The sequence below is a fragment of the Barbus barbus genome, assembly GCF_936440315.1.
Source record: "Barbus barbus genome assembly, chromosome: 24".
In the NCBI taxonomy this organism is placed as follows: Eukaryota; Metazoa; Chordata; class Actinopteri; order Cypriniformes; family Cyprinidae; genus Barbus; species Barbus barbus.
This window is the reverse complement of record NC_136752.1, coordinates 8,643,107-8,664,738: the sequence shown is the minus strand read 5'-3', so window position 1 is coordinate 8,664,738 and position 21,632 is coordinate 8,643,107. Positions and strand designations below refer to the sequence as shown.

The window sequence follows — 21,632 nt, the reverse complement described above, 5'->3', positions numbered from 1 at the left end:
GCCATCACGGCCAGATAGAGATTGTCAAAGAATCTGAAACACAGAACACAGACAGAAAAATCTATGGCCCCTATGGTCGGAACAGGAAATACAGTGAGCTTATCAATAGTCTCCTTGGGCATGACTGACAGGGTTGAAATTTCAGTGTTGGTCTCCTTGGGAGTGGCTGGACAGACAGACAGTTCAATACCAGACACATTACTGGAAACCCGACAAACAAACTTTTTAACGATTAACGAAAGGACTGGTAGACCTTTCATAACTGACATCAGTAACTGAAACTAGACAGGCGATCAGTTCACAATCAAAAGCATTGCCTGAGACTAGATTTGCAGACAGTTCAGTGATTGAAGCTGGATAGACAGATGATTCACAATTGGATGTATTGACTGAAACTGGGCTGGTAGACCCCTCGTAACTAAAATCAGTAACTGAAACTGGAAAGACTATCAGTTCAAAATCAAAAACATTGACTGAAACTGCATTGGCAGACAGTTCAGTGACTGAAAAAGGACAGACAGACCAAAATCAGACTCATTGACTGATACAGGACTGACAAAAAGTTCATCAGACATATTACTCAAAATGGGACCCACAGATAGTTCAACGTCAAGAGCATTGATTATAATTAAACGAGCTGACACTTCACACTCAGGTTCATTAGTGGAAACTGGATGATCAGGTAGTTCACTTGTGGCCTCTCTGGCAATGACAGGGTTAACAGTACATGCAGGAAGTTCATTTATGGCCTTAGTAGCTGCGACAGGCAGGGTTGAGAGTTCCCGAATGGCCCTTGTAGCCGCAGCGGCACACATCAAGAAGTTCATAGACAGCATTCTCGGTCGTGCTATACAAGGCTGATAGTTCATAGGTAGTCTCCTTGGCTGGGTTGAGGCAGGACACTAGTGTATACTTGGCTTACTTGGCCGGTTTGGAACAGGGCAAGAGTTCACAAACGGTCTACTTGGCCATAATGGGGCAGGCAGAGAGTTCACAGACAGCCTCCATAGTCATGACAGGACAATCAGAGAATTCACAGACGGTCTCCTTGACTGTAAAAAGAAAGGCCTCATTGGCCGGGATGGAACATTGAGTAAATTCAGAGTCGGTCTCTGTGACTGCATCAGGACAGAAAGGTCATTACACACTGAGTCTGAAATTTTCACACGTTAAAAAAATAAATTCAACCTCACGTTGCATCAATCACGTTTACTCACTTCCTCTTCTCAGAAATTTTCGTCTGCCATAAAAAATCTGATCAGGTTCGATTATCTGCATTTTTGCATCTGTAGCAAGCATTTTGATAGGAAAGGATGACAAATACGAAAAAATGCATACAAAAATTTTGGACTCAGTGTGCAAGGACCTTAAGAGTTCTAAGGCGGTCTTCGTGACCATAACGGGCAGGACTGAGGGTTCATGATTGACTTCTAAGGCTGAGACAGGTTTGACAGGAGATTCACTGACGGTTTCCATGACCTCGTCAGGAAAGACGAAAAGTTCATAAATGAACACCCCTGACACCTCTGGAGGTTCTGCAGTGGATGCCGCCACCTCTGGAGGTTCTACAGCAGTACCATCAGGAGCTTCAACAAACGCAGTGACTTCAGAGGTAGCGCTTTCTGTCACAAATGAGGCATCAGGAAACAGGGAGAGTTCATTAACATTCTTCTTAACAGGACAGATACAGAGTTCAGCAACAGTTCCTTCTACCGTGACATTACAGGCTGAGAGTGCATTGCTGGGCGCCACCACCGTGCATGGAGCTAAAGCGAGCGCTGCCGCCTCGGGAGGTTCTGCACCGTCAGCCGCCACCTCTGGAGAAATCATAGTGGGTGCTGCCGCCTCTAGAGTTTCAGTGGTGGTGTAAACAGCCCAAACACACCATACAGCGATCCCCATTATGAGAAGTGCTACAGACAGGGGAATCAGTTCAGGAAAAGGAAGGTTTGAGAGTGCTGGTTTAGGGGTACCAGATGCGTGCACTGACACCAGCGCTGGATCCTACATACTAGATGCACTGGATACCTTAGAACTGACCACGAAGATCTGGGTACAACAGACGGGACGTGACAGAACTCTGGACGAACAGATGAGATGTGACAAGACTCTGGGAGATCAGATGAGAAGTGACGAGGCTCTGGAAGATCAATGAGACATGGCGAGACTCTGGACGATCAGCTGTGAAGTGACAAGACTCTGGACGATCAACTGTGATGTGACAAGACTAGATGATCAGCGCTGATGTGATGAGACTCTGGACAATCAACTGTGACTTGACGAGACTCTGGACGATCAAATATGATGTGACGAGACTCAGCTGTATGAATAGCTGTAGCAAATTGGCTCAAAAGGAAAATATCTAGGATTAATTATAACTGGTTGTAATTAATTATAACTATTTAGATTATATTTCAGAATTAACTGTAGCAGAATAAATATTCACCGAGCAGACAGTATAATATTTTATCATTATAGGAAAAATTATCTTCCTGGCCAAGAAGAACATCTTTCCTACTTTATACAGTACTTGTAGTAGCTTAGCATGTAGCAAAGACCAACATTCAGTGACTTCGAATTGTGAGCAGCACACAGAGACAATCAATTGTGAATTTAAGGGATTTAATAAATGAAACTACAGCTAACATACAACTAAACTAAGCAAAACATATACATACATACATACAAAAATGTAAGTAAGGAAAGAGAGAGAGAGAACAAAGAATAGCATTATTTAGCATCAATTAACCACAACCTAAAAAGAATCATCAGAGAATCAAAAATCACCTTAACAAAGGGGCCCAAATTTAGACATACATCTAACTAGTTGGAAACGGTTACTTGCATTGGCTTTGTTGCTGAACAAGAGTCTGGATGCGGTAGAGGTTCTTGATGAGTTCAGTAGGAGTGAGCTGGAGGCTTTTGTCGGGTTCTTCTGAACATCATAGAGTCCACAGTGAATCGACAAAGTTACTTGAAGATAAAAAAAAAAAACTGCCGGAAAGGTCAGACTCGGGTGAGTCTTGGAGAGTGTGTCTCAAAGGGATTGAGCAATGATTGGTTTGGGACCTTTAAGGGTCTACCAGTCACACCCATCTTTGGCAGATTGACCAATGTAGAGGTGTGAATTTTGAGCGGGAGAGGTTCCTTTGTCTCACGCAACACCTTATTTCCATGGATTATGGTGGTCTGGAGGATTTGTCCAATATTAAGTCAAAGTATGGCAAAAAGAGCATGGTGCAAATTATGGTGACGTAATATACACCATTAATCGATGAATCGGAAGACGGTTATTTTGATACCTGGCATGCCATGTGAAATGAGGGTTTAATCAGCGGAGTAGCGATCCTCATACTTGAATGTCCCAGAACTTGCGGATTAATAAACTCTGCAGCTGCCATTACATGCACAGATGCCATCCTCTTCCGCAACACCCACAGTGAATGAGGAACCAACAGACAATAAGGCGAAATCCAAAAACTGACTAAAGGATGAACGCGGTCCCTGGCGAGGGAGTCTTGACTTTAGTGGCTGGTTAATGCCATACACGTCACATACACATACGCAAGTCAGAGCAATTTTCTAAAACTAAATACTCCTCTATGTAGTCCTCAAGTGATCATGTGCCCTGCTTGAGGGATAATAACAGACTTGCCATGCTCATATCTGGCTAGTGTCCTGTAGAAAAGCTGCTGGATCCTCGTTTGGCCGAGTATTCTGTTACGGAACGAACGAGACGAGAGGTGTGCGCATCAATCTGCAAAGCTTTATTATCAGATGTGGTCATAAAACAGGCATGGGTCGACAGCAGCTACAGGTATAGCATAGACAAGACAAAATAGTTATCCAGAGACAGGTGTGGGTCAAATGACGGCGAGCGTAATCTAGATGGTGAGGCAAACGGGTAATCCACAAACAGGCAATAGTCCAGGCAAGGTGCAAACAAAGTCCGAAACAGCAAGACAAAGAGATAATCCAAGACAGGTTAAAGTCCAAGGTAGGCAGAGAACAGACAGGAAGAAGCAAACAGGCTAGGATCAAGACACGGATGAATCAGGCAATGAACAGGACTAGACTAGAATTAGACTCAGAAAAACTCTGAATGGTCCATAATGTTGCTATCGCTAGCACAGGGATAAACGCAAACAATGCTCGGTAATCTGAGAAAGGTCTGAGTGGGTGTTATATAGTGTGTGTGTGATTGGCTGCAGATGAGTCCATAATTAGTACATTGGAACATGGAGAATGTAGTCCAGAGTGACACGTAACAGTCTGTCTAGCGTGGGAGTCAATATAATGAGAGGGCGGCCTCTGGTGGTGAGTGGACGAAAGGCCATGGACAGGATTCATGACAGTATACTTTGGGCTTCATGCTTACTGTAGTGTTATACTGTTAGCATAGCAACATGCTAACATGAATCTCTATTGAGCCCAATTGCAAGTTGAGTCTTCTGTGTGGAGCACGGTTTGTGTGAGTCGCTGACTATGTTCAGTTAGGATTTTGGAAAATCATTGTTGACTTCAGTAATTAACTAGCAAACTTTTCAGCATCTGGCACTTCTTTCACCTTCTCATCATGTGCAAGCTCAGATATAGTAGAGAAAGTTGCTAATTTTTTAGCTCTATGTTGTACTCTCTGTCTGGTAACGCCTGTTTATGCTTCAGTGAGGCTTTGCAAGCCCTTTACATGGGTAATTAATCCTGGTATCACTATCATAAAGAGCTGTTTTACTCGTGTGATGTGCCCTCATTACCTCTTCTCTCATGTTAGTGTGTTGTTTGGTCCACACAATTTCTTTGTAGTAACATTGAAGATGTCATAGCCAGAATTCGTAGTCTTCATTGTTGGTTTTTAATAAACACAGTAAATTTTGGCTGGCTATCACGGTCCAGTCAACCCTGCTGGAAATACCATGAATACACCATCTGCCTGCAAAAAAAGCATTGCTGGTCTCAACACACTCCAAATTCCTTTAATGTGCAACATCCAGATATTGTTTTTTTTATGGACTGTGACAGAGTGTACACTTTTTACAGTCATCATTATCTTCACTCAGCTTTGAGATTGTTTCCTCACCATCTAAATCCTTTCCTGCATTGTCAGTGTGGAAAAAATCTCATTGTGCCTGTGTACCTTTTCATCAGCCTTTGAACCTCAGCACATGCATACTGGCTTCTTTTTTTTCCCCACTGTCTCTTGGCTGCTTTTTGATTCTTTACCCATTTGTGTGATTGCTTTGCTGAGATCTTGCTTGGGTCTAACAGTAGACACTCTGACATTCCATGAATCCCTAATGTACACTACAGGATTGTGGGCAGTTCTCCTTTGGGACAACTCTGTACTAGCAATACTCTACAGTGATAATAAATGCTTTAGATTTGTCACCCGGCTCTGACACCTTTTGTTAAATTTAGCCATCTCGTTAAACATACTGCATTTGCATTTTTAAAAGTCTTTGACATTGATGTATTTTCTTTTCTGTCTTTGTGCGCTAGTGTTCATGCTCAATATCTCACCTATTGTTTATGTGAAAGGGTTCACTTGCTCTTTTGAGTTCTTTCTCTCAACTACAGCTAAAAAAATCGCCAACCTGCCAAAATTGCACATTCAAATGGACAAACTACTATACTGTCAAGAAAAAACATAAATAAATAATAATAATTGAGGTTAAAACAAATGAAAAAATATGTTACTTCTAAATATATATTTTATTATTGATACATTCTCAAGTAATGATCACAACATCAGGTCACTAAGGGTATATTTGCACAACAATGATTGTACTCAAAACTGAAAGGTATTTTCTATGTTGTTTGTACACTAAACTGTTCAAATATGCAGTGTTGTCAAAACAATACGGATCCATGAAAACTACTAAAAATGCTGTATTATTCATGCCAGGCCAGTAGTTGGCAATGTTGCCCTTTAGCATAATTTTTTGACATTCAGGGTACTCCGCTGCTTTCAGTTGTGCACATTAAGCATCAGTACAAGATGCATTTAATTATTTGCATGCATTTGTAATAATGTAAATAATTATATATACATTTATACTTTCACAGATATTTTGGAGCACCTAACTATATCCTACCCTAAACCTACATTTTTTCAAAATTATTAAACACGGAACAGGCAAATAAAAATACAGTCACAGGTATTTATTGCTAAAACTGACCAAAAAGCTGTATAAAAGTATTACAAATAAGTTGTGTTGCATTCCGAGTCTTCTGAAGCCATATGATATATTTATTACTCCATATATAACTTAATCATGACAATAGAATTATTATGCCCTTTACATCTGCATATTGATGCCAGTTTTTTTTCATTTAAATTGATAATTAAGTGCCCTGCATGTCAAAAAAATGAAGCTAAAAAATTTTTTACAAGTGTTTTTGTAGTTTTCAAAGAGAAGATAACGGTATTGCTTTCAAAAACTTTGAAACCCATTTTCAAAAGTTAGCATTTTCATATATATATTAGGGGTGTATCGTTATATATATATATATATATATATATATATATATATATATATATATATATATATATATATATTAGGGGTGTAACGATACACCAGTGGCACGGTTCAGTTCGGTTCATGGTTTTGGAGCCATGGTTCGGTTTGCTGTGGGGGTAGGGTTCATGTCATTTTACCAGCAATGCTAAGGAACAATAGATTCACTTAACTCAATAATAACAACAATAACTTGACTTAACTTTTTTTGACTTAACCTTTGCCTTCACATTTTAGTGCAGTCAGCATACCTTAGTAAACAAAAATGAAATAAATACCTCCAATGTAGACTAGTCAGAATAAAACATTTCTCTATTTAGTGCAGCCAGCTTAACAGTAAACTAAAATGAGATAACTCCAATGTAGGTAGTCAGAAAGGTAGGTAGACAGCACGTGTCTGCAGAACGGGATTTTTAATCACCCAGTTGGCCGTAATGTAGTGCACCGTGATCGTCATGAAAGACTGAGTTGCACGTGAGGTCCACCCGTCCATAGTTAAAGCAATGAATTAGCATTGCTCAGGTCCTCCACTAGTTTGGCTCTTACTTCGCTGTAAAGGTGAGGCAGCACATTCTGACTGAAATGCGGTCGGCTCGGTAATTGGTATCTTGGCTCCAACACACTTAGCAAATCTAACGCCATGAAAACACCTATTGCCTTTGTAATTGTTTGAGCATGGTCGGAGTTAGCTTGTAGCTTCATTCTAAAGCCAGTGGGAAAAGTTTCCTGTTTTTGAGGCTTCGTACGTGTGCCGCTTATATCAATGTTGGGGTGATGTCTCCGGAGATGCGCTAGCATATTAGACGTGTTTCCTGTCATATAAGAGAATTTTGTGAAACAGTTACGACAGATTGTGTGCGCTTTGTCTACGACACAAATTCCATTCCTGTACTCCACTGGAAAACCAAAATGTTCCCACACAGGAGACTTAAATGTGTCCGGGGGATCTGCAATTTTAGTACTATGCGAAGCAGCCGTTCTGCATATACTAGCAACCGAGTGTGACGCTCACTCCCAAGTCACATGAAATGACATGCACTTGGAAAACAGTAACTTTAGAATATAATATTTAGAACAAAATTTTAAAAGCTGTTATTATTCGTTACTAATACAATTTAATCAAATGTAAGCAAAGAAAATTAGTTTAAATTAATAGTTAGTTAGCGATAAGTGCCATTAACCTCAACAATGGGCAGCAGAGGGCGTGAGAGTACCGCGGTACGCCACAAGAGTTCCGCGATTCGTATCGTGGGTAGTGTATCGCGATCTTTCGGTTCGGTTTGTGATATCGTTACACCCCTAATATATATATATATATATATATATATATATATATATATATATATATATATATATATATATATGTGTAAAAATTCCATTCTATTTGAAAACAGTGTTGTGTAGACACCCCTAGCTCCAACCCTGATTAAACACATTTGAACCAGCTAATCAAGGACTTCAGACTCACTAGAAGCTTCCATGCAAGTGTTGGAACTGGCTGGAGCTAAACTCTGCAGGATGTTGGCCTCATTAAAGTAGTAGTTTAGGATGGAGTTATCAGGGTTGGGAACCTACCAAAAATTTACATTGCTAAGCTCCCAAGTAGTCAACAAGAAAGTTTGCCAATCCAAGCTGAAAGATATCCTTTAGAGTAAGTTACAAAAGCAGCTTGCCAAAGGAAAGATATTTTTATAATAATCAATTTATTTAAAAAAAAATCAAATTATATGCAAATTGCCAAAAAGTAAATGTGTTGGTCAATCTCTACTATGGTATAGTGATGATATATCATGGTGTTTTACTATTTCTTGGTACTAAATTATCAGCATTTTCACATACCATGATATTCACATGGTACAGGGTTCATGACACTGTGGCAATTGTACTGGTTTTGTGTACTGTTTTAATCTGAAAATGTCTTTACCTTCATTCTCAAGCTGCACCTGCAGGCGTTGAACCTAAAATACCCTGCTACTGTTTATACGAAGTGAGAAACCACTCAAAACGAATAAGTGTGTGAGTGAGCTATCAGAATGATTCAGAACAATTAGTTAATCAGTTCAGTAGAGTTAAATAGAGCTGACTGAATGATAATTCGTTAATTGGGCTTCGTTGTAGTTTTAATTCTAAGCAGCTGACAGAACACATATGCATTGGTAAGTCATATATTGTCAAGGAAAACAAAACAATACCTGGTGTCAATGCTACCCAGCTACTTAATCAATACAATTTAGCTTCACTACTGAAAAGCTACATGATTTAACAATGACTCTTCCACCTCACCACTACTTTTAATTAAGGTTAATTCAGGTTATTTAACAAGAGCAGTCTGAGACACTAAAATTGTGAGCCAAAACAAGTTCACAAACTGCTGATGTGGAAGTTCTCAGCATTTCATCCAGCTGAACAAATGCCACATCACCAATCTGGAACCTCCTCCTCAGAGAGCTGAGTGTCATTCCCCGCTAGCTGATGACAGTGATGCCTGGATGGGTAAATGTGTGCCCATAAGGACAATGAAGGCAGCGAGATGGGGGCCGGAAGCTTGTTCAGCACTGCTGTGAATGGAAATGGCACTTCAGTGTAGATAATGCCATGTAGTTCACTGCACACTGATTCATTTGCTCTTGCCAGAGGATTCATTCTCTCAGAGGTACAAGCTGATGGCTCTCACAAGGTATTTTTCTTCCATCTGGAGCTCTCCTGCATGTGGTGATACCCTTATGTAAGCTGTCATAGTTATGAGTGAATTTGATTTGAGCTCAGATGGAGAAATCTGATGTTTTTTTTTTAACTGGACGTTTGTTGGATTCGTCACAATTTATGTGAGGTCAAAAGGTTAAATATTTCAAACACTTATTGGTTATGCTGTAAGATTGGCATGGTCTCATACAACAGGGGATTTCAAACTATATATTCATATATACAAATAATATATGTTATGTTGTGTACTGTTATTTGTATTGACCTCAAGAGACACATAAGCACCTCATAAAATCAAAGAGAAACATAAAGCGGTAATAATGTTGTCAATAATGACACAACACTTAAAGGGACAGTTCACCCCAAAATGAAAAGTCTGAGCAAAAATATCTTAATTTGTGTTCCGAAGTTAAACCAAGGTCTTATGGGTTTGGAACGACACAAGGGCGAGTAATTAATGACAGAAATTTCATTTTTGGGTGAACTATCCCTTTAACTAAAATAAAAATAAAATATTGAAACAGCAAATTTTCCCTGTGTTCTTATATGTAGATCTGCTTCTCATATTGTATATAAAAATTCTGTCTTCGTCTTCTACTTAAAGAAAGAAAGAATGAATGAAGTGTGACCCTCAGTCATTTATGTGGGACTTTATATATTTATTGTTAAAAAAATGTGGAGGAAGAAAGTGTGTATTTAAAAAAAAAACACCATTTCAACCATGACATGATTGCATATTGTGAACTAATGAACATTAATTAAATGTTAATGGTTTTGTAAGAGAGTGTATCTGCATTAATATAACCATTAACATTTAATTAATGATCTGCATGCCAGATCATGCAGTAAAAAGGATTCATTTTGGGGCAAATACTTGCTGTTTACTTTTTTTCACAAAACATGGAACAAAACATTATTATTATTATTATTATATTCTTTTTACAGTACACCGAGAACAAACAATTAATTTAAACAAAATGCAATTTTTTTTAGTTCTAGAAACTTTGTGAAGCTTGAACTAAGGCATTGTCATTTGAATAAACATGTGTCCATCCCTGTTGTTTTTCAGCTGTTTTATATAAATCTGCACTAGATCAGTGTGGGCTTTTTGCATTTTAAAGCACATCTAGGAGATCCTTTTATTCTACACACATTTACTGAAGCACTAAATACGCTTATCTCAAAGTCAACTTGAATGTTTTTCTTTTGTTTTTGCAAACATTTTTCACATTATCAGACCACCTACAAAAAAAAAAAAAAAAAAAAATAGCTACAGTTATTTTGTCAGTAAACCTACAGGTGCCCCTTTTAATCAGAAATGACTGCTAGAAAGTATAATTTAGTTTGAAGTTATCTTTCTTTTATCAGAATTATTACATTATTTACCACCCCTAAAACCACCAGTCACATTAGATAAAATAAATGAAGTTCCCAAACGCAGGTTCGGGAGGAGCCTAATCATCCAGTCCTGTCAATCACCGCTACGACATATAAGCAGCAGTCATTGGTCCGTTCCAGCGACAATTCTTCCGGCATCCCTCCACCACCCCTTCTCCTCCTCTAAATTCCTCTCTTTTTTCCTCCACCCCTTACCATCATGGGGGGGTTCTTACTCAGAGCACGAGTTCAGAGAACTCGGGTTCGAGCCTCCATCATGGACAGCAAGCCAAGTTTGTTTACCGTTATCTGGAAGGGCTGAATGGGCAGGCGAACTCGTGAATTCCTTGATATTGTTTAGCCTTTTTGTACAGCTACACACGTACGTCTCTAAAATTTCTGTTAAAGAGCACTTTATCTGGAAGCATCTCTTGTGTACAAATATCTGATAAACATCTTCTTAAAAGCAGGTGTATACTTTCTAAATCAAAAGACGTCTGTCAAACCCAACTTGATTAACAGAGACAGTGTGATTCATTGCTATTCAGTTCCTACCAAATTCCAAGAGACAAACCGAGTCACGTTGCATAACTCAAGTCACTGGTGGTTGAATACATTATCAGACTGAAAATGATGAATTTTGAATCATAATTTGCATTAAAACAGATCAAACTCAGCAAATCAGACTCTGATGTTTGCTAATCTTTCCATCTTTCTAATAAATATCATTACAAAGTCCAGTGGTTCATTTATCTCTGCTTTTCTCATTTTCTATCTTGATGCAGTGTGTACCAGACACTTGTGGCAAATACCTTTATCTGTTCACGACATAGAGGCTATCAGCCTCAGAAAAGATTTCATTTCTAGCATGCAGAAACTCATTAGTCAACATCAATGCATGCTATCTTGGCTCGGCTGAATGACTGACGTCCTTTTTCAGTTTTAGATCTCATCCCAATTTAACTGTGATTCTGAAGTTAACAAAAAGTCAAGTGGTTACACCTATCTATCTTCAACAGCCTTATACAAACAAACAAACTTATACTATCCAAACAACTATATGTGATATATATTTAAAATATATTATTTATTTCGGAAACACTTTACCGTCAGGTCCATTAGTTAATGCTAATAAATGCATTAACTAATATTAACTAACAATGAGCAATATATTTGTTACCATATTCATTCTTCATTGTTAGTTAATTAAAGTACTACTGTTCTTTATGAGTTCTTGGCACAGGCTCATTAAAAGATATTAGCAGATAACATTTTGAATAATTATCTTAATACTTTACAAGTATTTTTCATTAAGTATTAACTAATGTTAACTAAATGGAACCTTACAGTAGAGTATTACAGTAACAGTGTTACATGGATTCAAATTGTGTATGAATCAAGAAAATGGATGGTTTAATGGTTACAATTTATTATATTAAGGAATACTAGTTGATTTTTATAACGTGGAAAATCCTATAACAAAGTTGTGCAAAAAAATATAGAACACAGTTAAATATTATGTTTTTGGTATTGAAATTGCTTTGAATTCCCAGAAATCAGTTCACACAAATGTAACCGTACATGTTAAAATTCAGTACAAAATTGGGAAAATTCTGATGTGTTTAAAAGTAAACTATCCGTATTTTAGTGTGTCTAAAATATCTAACAATTTTGTCTTAGCAAACAACAACAGCAAATGGTTTTGTGCCTCAAATGCTTCAGTAAAACGAAGTGCCACTATCACTGTAAATCACCTGAGCATGAAGGAGTTTCAAACGCAGTAGCATTAACTTTCCGTCAGGGATTTTTATATAATTTCTAAAGTTTAATTGAAAGCAGATGCAAATGCCATGCCCTTGATGGTGGTTATCTCATGTATCCAATCAAAGGTTTAAAGGAAATGTCCTTTCCTGCCCCATCCAGAATGGTGCTTCATCATTCTGAACGTTCATTCAAAGTTTGAATGCATATTTGGAGGAGTAAATCACTTTGGCAATCAGTCATTGGTAGTGTTGGATTGCCACTCTTAATCAAATCTCACACTGCCAGAAGTTTGGAATTCAACTGTATAGTAACTGGCAGGCATGAGCACTGCAGAAGATACTATATATCACCACAGTGAGTTAATCCAAAACTATGACACATAAAAAAATCGGTCATTGTCCTCTGGCTCTGGAAATTTATAAAGTCAAATCTTTTCCTGAACCCTATTTTCTCCTGCTAGACTAGGATTCGCTATTCTCTCTGCCTTTCTTTCATTTGTGGGTGCCTTGAAGGCCAAAGTGCCAGTGAAACCCTGACTGCACCTCAACCAATAATAAAGCAGAGGTTCATAAAGAAGTTGCTGTAGGAGGTTTTCTAAGACTGGAATCAAGAACAAAAAGCAGCGACTGTGAACAGAAAAGAGGATTTTGTCTTAAAATTGTGACATTTGAATGGAAGGAGGACTAAAAAATAGCTGTGAGGCCTGCTGTACAGGGAGAGCTCTGTCTTCGGCACAGCGATAACACCCGTCTGGGCAACAAAGCTTCATCATACTGACAACGATCCATTCTCAGTACAATAATCCCCTATCGGTCTAGCGAGGTATGTATGTGTTGGTATTGCCATATCGAACATTTTTCGAAACTGAGAATAGTCTTGCAAATCGAAATGGTTATGTTATTCAGTTAAGGGAGAGTGTGGTAAGCCATGTTTGAAATTTTCCTTCAGCCAATGAACAATGACAAATGATGATGAAGGAAAACTTATATGAATGCATGCATACACACACAGAGCTATAGGAACATGAAGTCCAGAAATACATCTTGCCAAATGATATTTAGGCCTAAATATGATTTATATCTAAATTGCATATCAAATTTCCATCCATTTGGATAATTTAGTAAACTAATAAAGTCTTATTTGCAGCTATTGAACTTTATTTAGCACAAACAAAAAACAATCCACAGAAAACAGAAGCTAATTGCAGGAACAAGGACGTAAATTCAAACTAAAAGTCTAGAAAACAAAACAGAAACAGGAAATGGTTACAGTAACGTGTAACATCTGTAATAGTACAAATAAACTGAATGTGTAAATACACAGTGAGCATGTTTATAGTTTTTAACTAACTAGATTTTTTGTTTTCACAATGAACAGATTTATGATGATTCTAAGTAGTAAATACATTTTGAGAATATAATTATTTAAATAAAATAAAATATTGCAAATAGTTAATAATACAATGTTATATGTTTGCTTGTTATTTATTTTTATTTTGTTATTTATACAGGTACATCTAAAAAAAATTGAATATCGTGTAAAAGTTAATTTTTTCTTGTAACTTATTTCAAAAAGTGAAAATTTTCAAATCCCTTGTTCTTTGAAACCACAATAATGGGGAAAACTGCTGACTTGGCAAAGATCCAGAAGACGAACATGACACCCTCCACAAAGAGGGTAAGTCACAGAGGCTCATTACTGAAAGGTGTGGCTGTTTACAGAGTGCTGTATCAAAGCATATGAAAAGTTGACTGGAAGGAAGAATTTGGGTAGGAAAAGGTGCACAAGCAACAGGGATGACCGCAAGCTTGAGAATACTGTCAAGCAAAGCTGATTCAAACACTTGTGAGAGCTTCACAAGGAGTGTACTGAAGCTGGAGTCAGTGCATCAAGAGTTACCACACTGAGATGTCTTCAGGAAAAGGGCTACCAAGTCACTTCTGAACCAGAGACAACGTCAGAAGCATCTTACCTGGGCTGTGGAGAAAAATAACTGGACTGTTGCTCAGTGGTCCAAAGTCCTCTTTTCAAATTAAATTAAATTTTGCATTTCATTTGGAAATCAAGGTCCCAGAGTCTGGATGAAGTGTGGAGAGGCACAGAATCCATGTTGCTTGAAGTCCAGTGTGAAGTTTCCACAGTCAGTGATGATTTGGGGTGCCATGTCATCTGCTGGTGTTGGTCCACTGTTTTTTCTGAAGTCCACAGTCAACACAGCCATCTTCCAGGAAATTTTAGAGCACTTCATGCTTCTTTCTGCTGCCAAGCTTTATGGAGATGCTGATTTTATTTTCCAGCAGGACTTGGCACCTGCCCACACTGCCAAAGGTACCAAAAGCTGGTTCAATGACCATGGTGTTACTGTGCTTTATTGGCCAGCAAACTTGCCTGACCTGAACCTGAAGAGAATCTATGGGGTATTGTCAAGAGGAAGATGAGAGACACCAGACCCAACAATGCAGATGGCCTAAAGGCAGCTATCAAACCAACCTGGGCTTCCATTACACCTGAGCAGTGCCACAGGCTGATTGCCTCCATGCCACGCTGCATTGATGCAGTAATTCATGCAAAAGGATGCCCAAAGAAGTATTGAGTGCATAGAAATTAACATACTTTTCAGAAGCCTGACATTTCTGTTTAACATATCCTTTTTTAATCGATCCTATGTAATATTCTAATTTTCTGAGACACTGAATTTTGGGTTTTCATTATCTTTAAGCCATAATCATCAACATTTCAAGAATAAAGGCTTGAAATATTTCACTCTATGTGTAAGGAATATATATAATATATGGGTTTCACTTTCTGAAATGAGTGACAAAAAATATTGACCTTTTTCATGATATTCAATTTTTTTTTAGATGTACCTGTATATTCATAATATTTGGATATTGACATTTTGTAATATTAGTTATTTGTTATTTGTTTGTTTGTTGAAGGCAAAGCTTACTATTATATACTGACACAGCTTACCCCAATTTTAGCTAAATTCCTTAGCCAAATAATTTATCCATTGATTTTACATTGGACATTTGTCAACATGCATAATAGATTTGTTTTGATATGAAATTAATTTAACTGCATGATGTAGATATTTATTTTACATCTACATGTTTTTTTTTAAAATGGTATAGCAAGTAAGCAAAGTGAAGCATTTGGTACAGCTCTTCTCTCAAGTGTACCTTTTGACTTCAAAATGTGGTTAAATAAAAAAAAGTACTGTTTGCTAGATTACAGAGGCACCTAACACTGACACATTTACTTCTCCCTCTATGTTCTTGTGCTCCTACAAAACGTAAGAGAACTGATTGGAATGTTTAGGTTGGATAAACTTGTAAACATCAGGACAGAAAGTGGTTTGTTTTTGGTCCATGTGACTAAGTAGATTGAATGAGAAAGCTTGGACATCTACAGATATTTTACTGTTTAAGTATGTGTACATTTGTTTGCATTCGTTATCTAATTTTTATTAGGTGCCCCAGAGTGCCTATTCGCTACTGTGAGCCTTTGGGCTCCTAGCAGTTGTCCCTTGAATCCATCATATTTGAGCTCGGAGCAGAGGCAACAGGAAGCATGGGAATCATTAAGACTTAATGCAGCTCTCTGAATGGTATTAAGCTCCAGGCAACTCATTTCAACCGCTGCCCATGCGATGAACAGATACTGAGTTCATGTGACAGTTGCATTGCATAAAAGCCTTCGCCTTGAGTTAAAGGTTGATATTCATATAGTGTTTCTTTCTCTGCATATTTTTTTTTTGATGATGTAAAATCCATCAGTGACTGCTGTTAAAAGTTAAAAAGCGTTCGAGGAGAATGAGGTCATGAGAACATTGAAAACCTTCGAATGCGATTGTTTTAATAGAGGAAACATGCAGAACAGCTTCATTCGACAGTGAAGTGCTCTGTTTGGTTTAGAGTTATTAGGAATCAATTAATTCGATATATTACTTTTGTAAAATGTTATTTCTTAAGGATAATTGTTCAGAAAAAGATATTTTAAATTCAAAAAGTAAGAACTAAAACTAATACTTGCATCTCTTTTCAGTTAAACTGAATTTAAATGGAAGCTTTCAAGCAATGGTGAAAAAAACATAAAATATAAAAGTGCATATGATTTATGCACTACACTCTAAAAAAAAGGTTGTGCTGATTCATTTAGTAATTCTGTTATTTATGTGTATGTCTGTTTTTATGTTTCAAAAATATGAGAGAGGGGTTTTCTCTTTAAAGATTAATGGAGTTATTCTGTCCATGTGGAGCAACAGGTGCAGAGCTGTATCGATTGCTGCTCAGTTGCCTCTGTTTTACAACCTTCAATAATCAGCTAATCACTGACCTAAATAATAATAATAATAAATCAACATAACATCTCAAAATAGTTCTGAAATGGCGTAATTTTAAGTAATATAAGAAAGCTCACATTCTGATCTGCTTCCTTGGTCTTAATGTAAGCCTGGCAGTTGAGCCATAATTCAGCTGTTCAAGTGTGTTTTTGCCTTTAGCAAAATGGAATACATTGCTATCAACAATGCACACCAGCATACATACTAAATTATGGATTGTATGTTAAATATAAATATGGATTTGAATTTTTTAATATTTTGTCAGACAAAATATTGCATATACATTTTTATGGTAGAGCACTGAAAAAAAAAATGTAGAAACAGTTTTCACTCTGAAATTGCTAGTAAACACAAATAATGGCAAGTAACAGTGATTTTGAAGAACAGATCACCCAAAAATGATAATTTTCTCACCCTCAGGCCATCCAAGATGTAGATGAGTTCTTCATCGGAACAGATTTGGAGGAATTTAGGATTACATCACTTGCTCACCAATGGATGCTCTGCAGTGAATGGGTGCCGTCAGAATGAGAGTATAAACAGCTAATAAAAACATCACAATAAGCAATGATTTCAAGTTAAAACGCCTTAATGATGAATTTGTTTCTTACAAACACTGAGCTTTTCACAAGACATTATCTGATGGACTTGAGTGGTTTGGATTATTGTGATGTTTTTATCAGCTGTTTGGACTCTCATTCTGACGGCACCCATTCACTGCAGAGGATCCTAGGTGAGCAAATCTGTCCAGATGAAGAAACAAACTCATCTGCATCGTGGATGGCCTGAGGAGGAGTAAAGTTTCATTTTTGCATATACTATTCCTTTAAACATGAAATATTAAAGTATAATGACTAAAGTTGTGTTTTCTTCTAAACATGCTCCAATAATCTTTATTTACAACTTCAGAGAATAATTTTTTACAGTGTAGTAAACATAGGCTACCTCAGTCATATTTGAGTGTATTTTTGTTTCTGCAAGAGCAGTTTGTGCTTCCTGACAGTGGTTTGAATATGTAGTAGATGCAGATTAAAAAGTGTTCAGCCATGAGTGAAATGACACACTATAAACTATTAAACTCGGAGATGGATGATTCAGATGCTGCTTTATGATTTGCCGTTTTTGATTTTGTTTATCTGCTCATGATGGTTCACTGGTAGCCACTCATACACAGTTAAGTTTGTCATTCTTCTTCATTCCCAGGATCCCTGCCTCCATCATTCCTTGTTCTCTTCTGTCAACAGTTGCCATAGTGAAACAGAACAAGGATCCGTCTTTGTATGTGTGAAGCGTGCAGCTTATAAAGGTGCAACACCTCAAACCGCAGCACAGACAGGTGCGCATGTCAGACTGAATAGAGAGGCGAGGAATTGGCTGTCTCTGGGTTCTTTGTGATATTTTTACCCTGGTGGTGAGAGTCTTTTCATCTCAGCTCAGTGGAAGCTGTCAGACTCTTTACTGCCCCATGCAGGTTTTGATCAGCCCTGAAGCAGATCAGACACGTCTCTGGAAAGAGCCAGAGTTGTTATTCACTGTTGTTCATGTTCTCGCTTTAATCGTCATCATGCAACTTGTTAGACACTTTGTTGTGAAGGTTATGCAAATGACAGCTCTGCTTTGGGAATTACTAAAAAGGACCATTTTTAGGGCCAAGGGCCATAAGACACAGTTGTGTACTGTGAAATATTTTCAGTGATCTATTAACACAAAAATTTGCATTTTTAATGCAAATTTTTTAACATGGTTTATGGCTCAAATTTTCCAAAATAAAAAAGCAGAAAGCCCCAGGGATGCTTGTATTTGCTAGCCATAGGAAGATGGTTTAGCAGTACAGTTCTTGCTTTCGGTGTGAAAATTTGCAGGTTAAAAAAGTCACTTACCAAGCAATTTTATAATAATAATATTAATAATCATAATAATAATAATTAAATAAATGGTGAATGAAATAATATTGAATAGTGAAAGTAAATAGTGAATTAAATAATTAAAGATATAGTTCACCCAAAAATAAAAAATGACCACCCACAAGCCATCCTAGTTGTATTTGACTTGCTTCTTTCAGACAAATACATAAATACATTATATAAAAAAATTATCCTGGCTCTTCCAAACTTTATAATGCCAGTGAATGATGGTCAAGATTTTGAAGCCCAAAAAAAGTGTATCCATCCATCATAAAAAGTGCATCACACAGCTCTGGGGGGTTCATAAAAACCTTCTGATGCAAAGTGATTTTAGGGGCAAAGTGACTTAGGGGAAGTCGTGGCCTGATGGTTAGAGCGTCGGACTTGTAATCCAAAGGTTGCGGGTTCGAGTCTCCGACCGGCAGGAATTGTAGGTGGGGGGAGTGAATGTCCAGCAATCTCTCCACCCTCAATACCACGACTGAGGTGCCCTTGAGCAAGGCACCGAACCCCCAACTGCTCCCCGGGCGCTGCAGCATAAAATGGCTGCCCACTGCTCCGGGTGTGTGTTCACAGTGTGTGTGTGTGTTCACTGCTGTGTGTGTGCACGTTGGATGGGTTAAATGCAGAGCACGAATTCCGAGTATGGGTCACCATACTTGGCTGAATGTCACTTCACTTGTGTAAGAATAATATCAATATTTATACATTGTAACCCGCAATCTCTAGCTTACGTTAACTGTTGTATGCGCTTTCACTTTGCCTCAGAAGGCCTTTATTCACTGCCTGGAGCCATGTGAAGTTTATGATGGATAGATGCACTTTTTTGGGCTTCAAAATCTCAATAGCTATTCACTGCTATTATAAAGCTAGGAAGAGCCTGGACATTTTTTTATATAACTCTGATTGTATTTGTCTGAAACAAGAAAGTAATTTACACCTAGGATGACTTGAGGGTGAGACATCAATAATAAGTCAATGCACTTACTTTAGTCATATGAGGTCTGTCGTTTTTCAGTTTTTCAGGTCTGTCGTTTTTTTTGGTGTTATTGTCATATTATTATTTGCAATAAATCTAATCAAATCAAAATGGATCTGTCCATTGCATGGTCCATGGTTCTTATCTGGCATGGCTGTAAAAACCCCCTTTTGGATATTTTATTGGTTAGAGTGCAGGCTAAGGTTAAAGCAATCTTAAGTGCACTTCTCGATTGTATCTTGAGCTGTAATTGTGCCTAGCAGTGATTTCAGTGAGACTTTTGTAAGATGTCTACAAAACCAGACCAGAGTGCTACTGATGTAGAAGATGGAATCATTTGGTTGAATGATCATGCATCTGACCTCTTCTGTTCTCCATCGTCAGATCCCTGTGATGACAGGAGCCTTCATGGACTCATCGCCTCACGATGACTACAGCACAGATCACTCTCTCTTCAACTCCTCTGCTAGTGTCCATGCCGCCGCTCTGGCAGCTCACAGCCAACAGGAGGAGCAGCAGCCCATGTCCCGAGATGCCATCTGGCTGTGGATCGCCATCACCGCCACCATAGGGAACATCGTAGTGGTGGGCGTCGTCTACGCCTTCACATTCTGACCTCTGGAATGAAACCAGCTGAACTTTGGAGACATATTAAGCTTTGAGTCCTCCAAATATAGGGCCCCCGGGGGCCCCTCATCAGACGAACAGTGTGTGGAATCTTTCAAGAAAAAACGTACACTGTGTTAGTTGTTTATTTGTTCGTTTTTTACGCAGAATGGTATTTAGAATCTCCAGAAATTATTTTTGATTCATTGTAATTTTCATGTTGAAAACTTTGTAACTAGATTGTTTAATGCTAAACAAGTGTAACATGAGGAAAAACCACAGATTTGTTTTTTATTTATTTATTTTGAGTGACTAATACTGCCAAGTTTTTTGCTTTTAGTATGTAATAACAAATGCTGTTATTAAGCTTTAAATGTCTAGAGGGCAAACACCATTCTCTGAAAGTCATCCAACTTTTTAAAGCAGTGATTAGAAAGTTGAAATGAATCCCAAACCTAATTTGGAAAAGTAACCATAAAATAATATAAATAGAGGAAGTGCAGTATGCAAGTGCCAAGAACAGGAAACGAAACCCTTTTTTATGAAAGTATTTTAACCTTGGTCAGAAACAGAGATAATAAGAAATAAAAGCACTTAAAATCATTAATTTCTTTTTTTAAATTATCATTTCTTTTTTCACCCCAGGATGTCAATTTGGAGACAATCTCTTCTCTTAATTATTCACAGGGTAAAATTGCCATTTTAGTTGATGAAAGGTTCAGTTTAACATTTAAGAAATGCATCACACAATGATTTTAATTAAAACCTGCATACTAGTAAATGATTTTTTACTGATAAATCATTCCATCCCCTTAGTTGAGGGTAACAGGTCCAGCTTGTATTTGGTAGAGGTCAAAGCTTTGCTTTTAATGAGCTCAGCATAAAAGGTAGAGTTGCTGTGGCGACTGTTTCATGCTGTCTGGTAGAAAGTGGCTGTGGCTTCTTATCCCACCTACAAACATCTTTACTGCCCACTGGCGCAAAGCAACTGTCCAAACAAACATGCATATGAAGAGATTTATTTCATGTATATTTTTTATATGCATTTATTTATTTTGAATTGTGTGATTTTTGGAGTGTTTCAAAGCCTTAAACTACAAATGAAGCATATGACTGGACCAACAATTTTACTTAAAATAAATTAATTTACTGCTCCAAGTTTGCTTATGCAGGTTAGTACCGGTCTGGTTAGGTGACCAACATGGTCTTTCTAGAGAAGCTAGTTGAAGTCGGCTAGGTTAAACCAAGTTCTCCTAAAAAAATTAAATTTGCATAGTATTTATTCATCCTCAGGCTATTCTAGATGTAGATGAGTTTGTTTGTTCATCTAGACTGATTTAGAGAAATTTAGCAGTATGCCACTTGCTAACCAATGGATCATTTGAAGTGAATGGGTGCCGTCAGAATGAGAGTCCAAACAGCTAATAAAAGCATCACAA

The 21,632-nt window shown here is 37.7% G+C and overlaps 1 protein-coding gene across 1 annotated transcript in view; it reads left to right on the top strand.

Moving 5' to 3' along the window:
* Positions 1–20,202, top strand: part of LOC306844030 (uncharacterized protein C14orf132) — a gene marked incomplete at both ends in the record, with an annotated part of 29,737 nt that extends 9,535 nt beyond the window's left edge. The window contains one exon of the mRNA XM_079375857.1: positions 19,972–20,202. Within this exon, the coding sequence (XP_079231983.1) occupies positions 19,972–20,202 (231 nt within the window). The remainder of the gene's footprint in view (positions 1–19,971) is intronic.
* Positions 20,203–21,632: the final 1,430 nt, after the last annotated feature.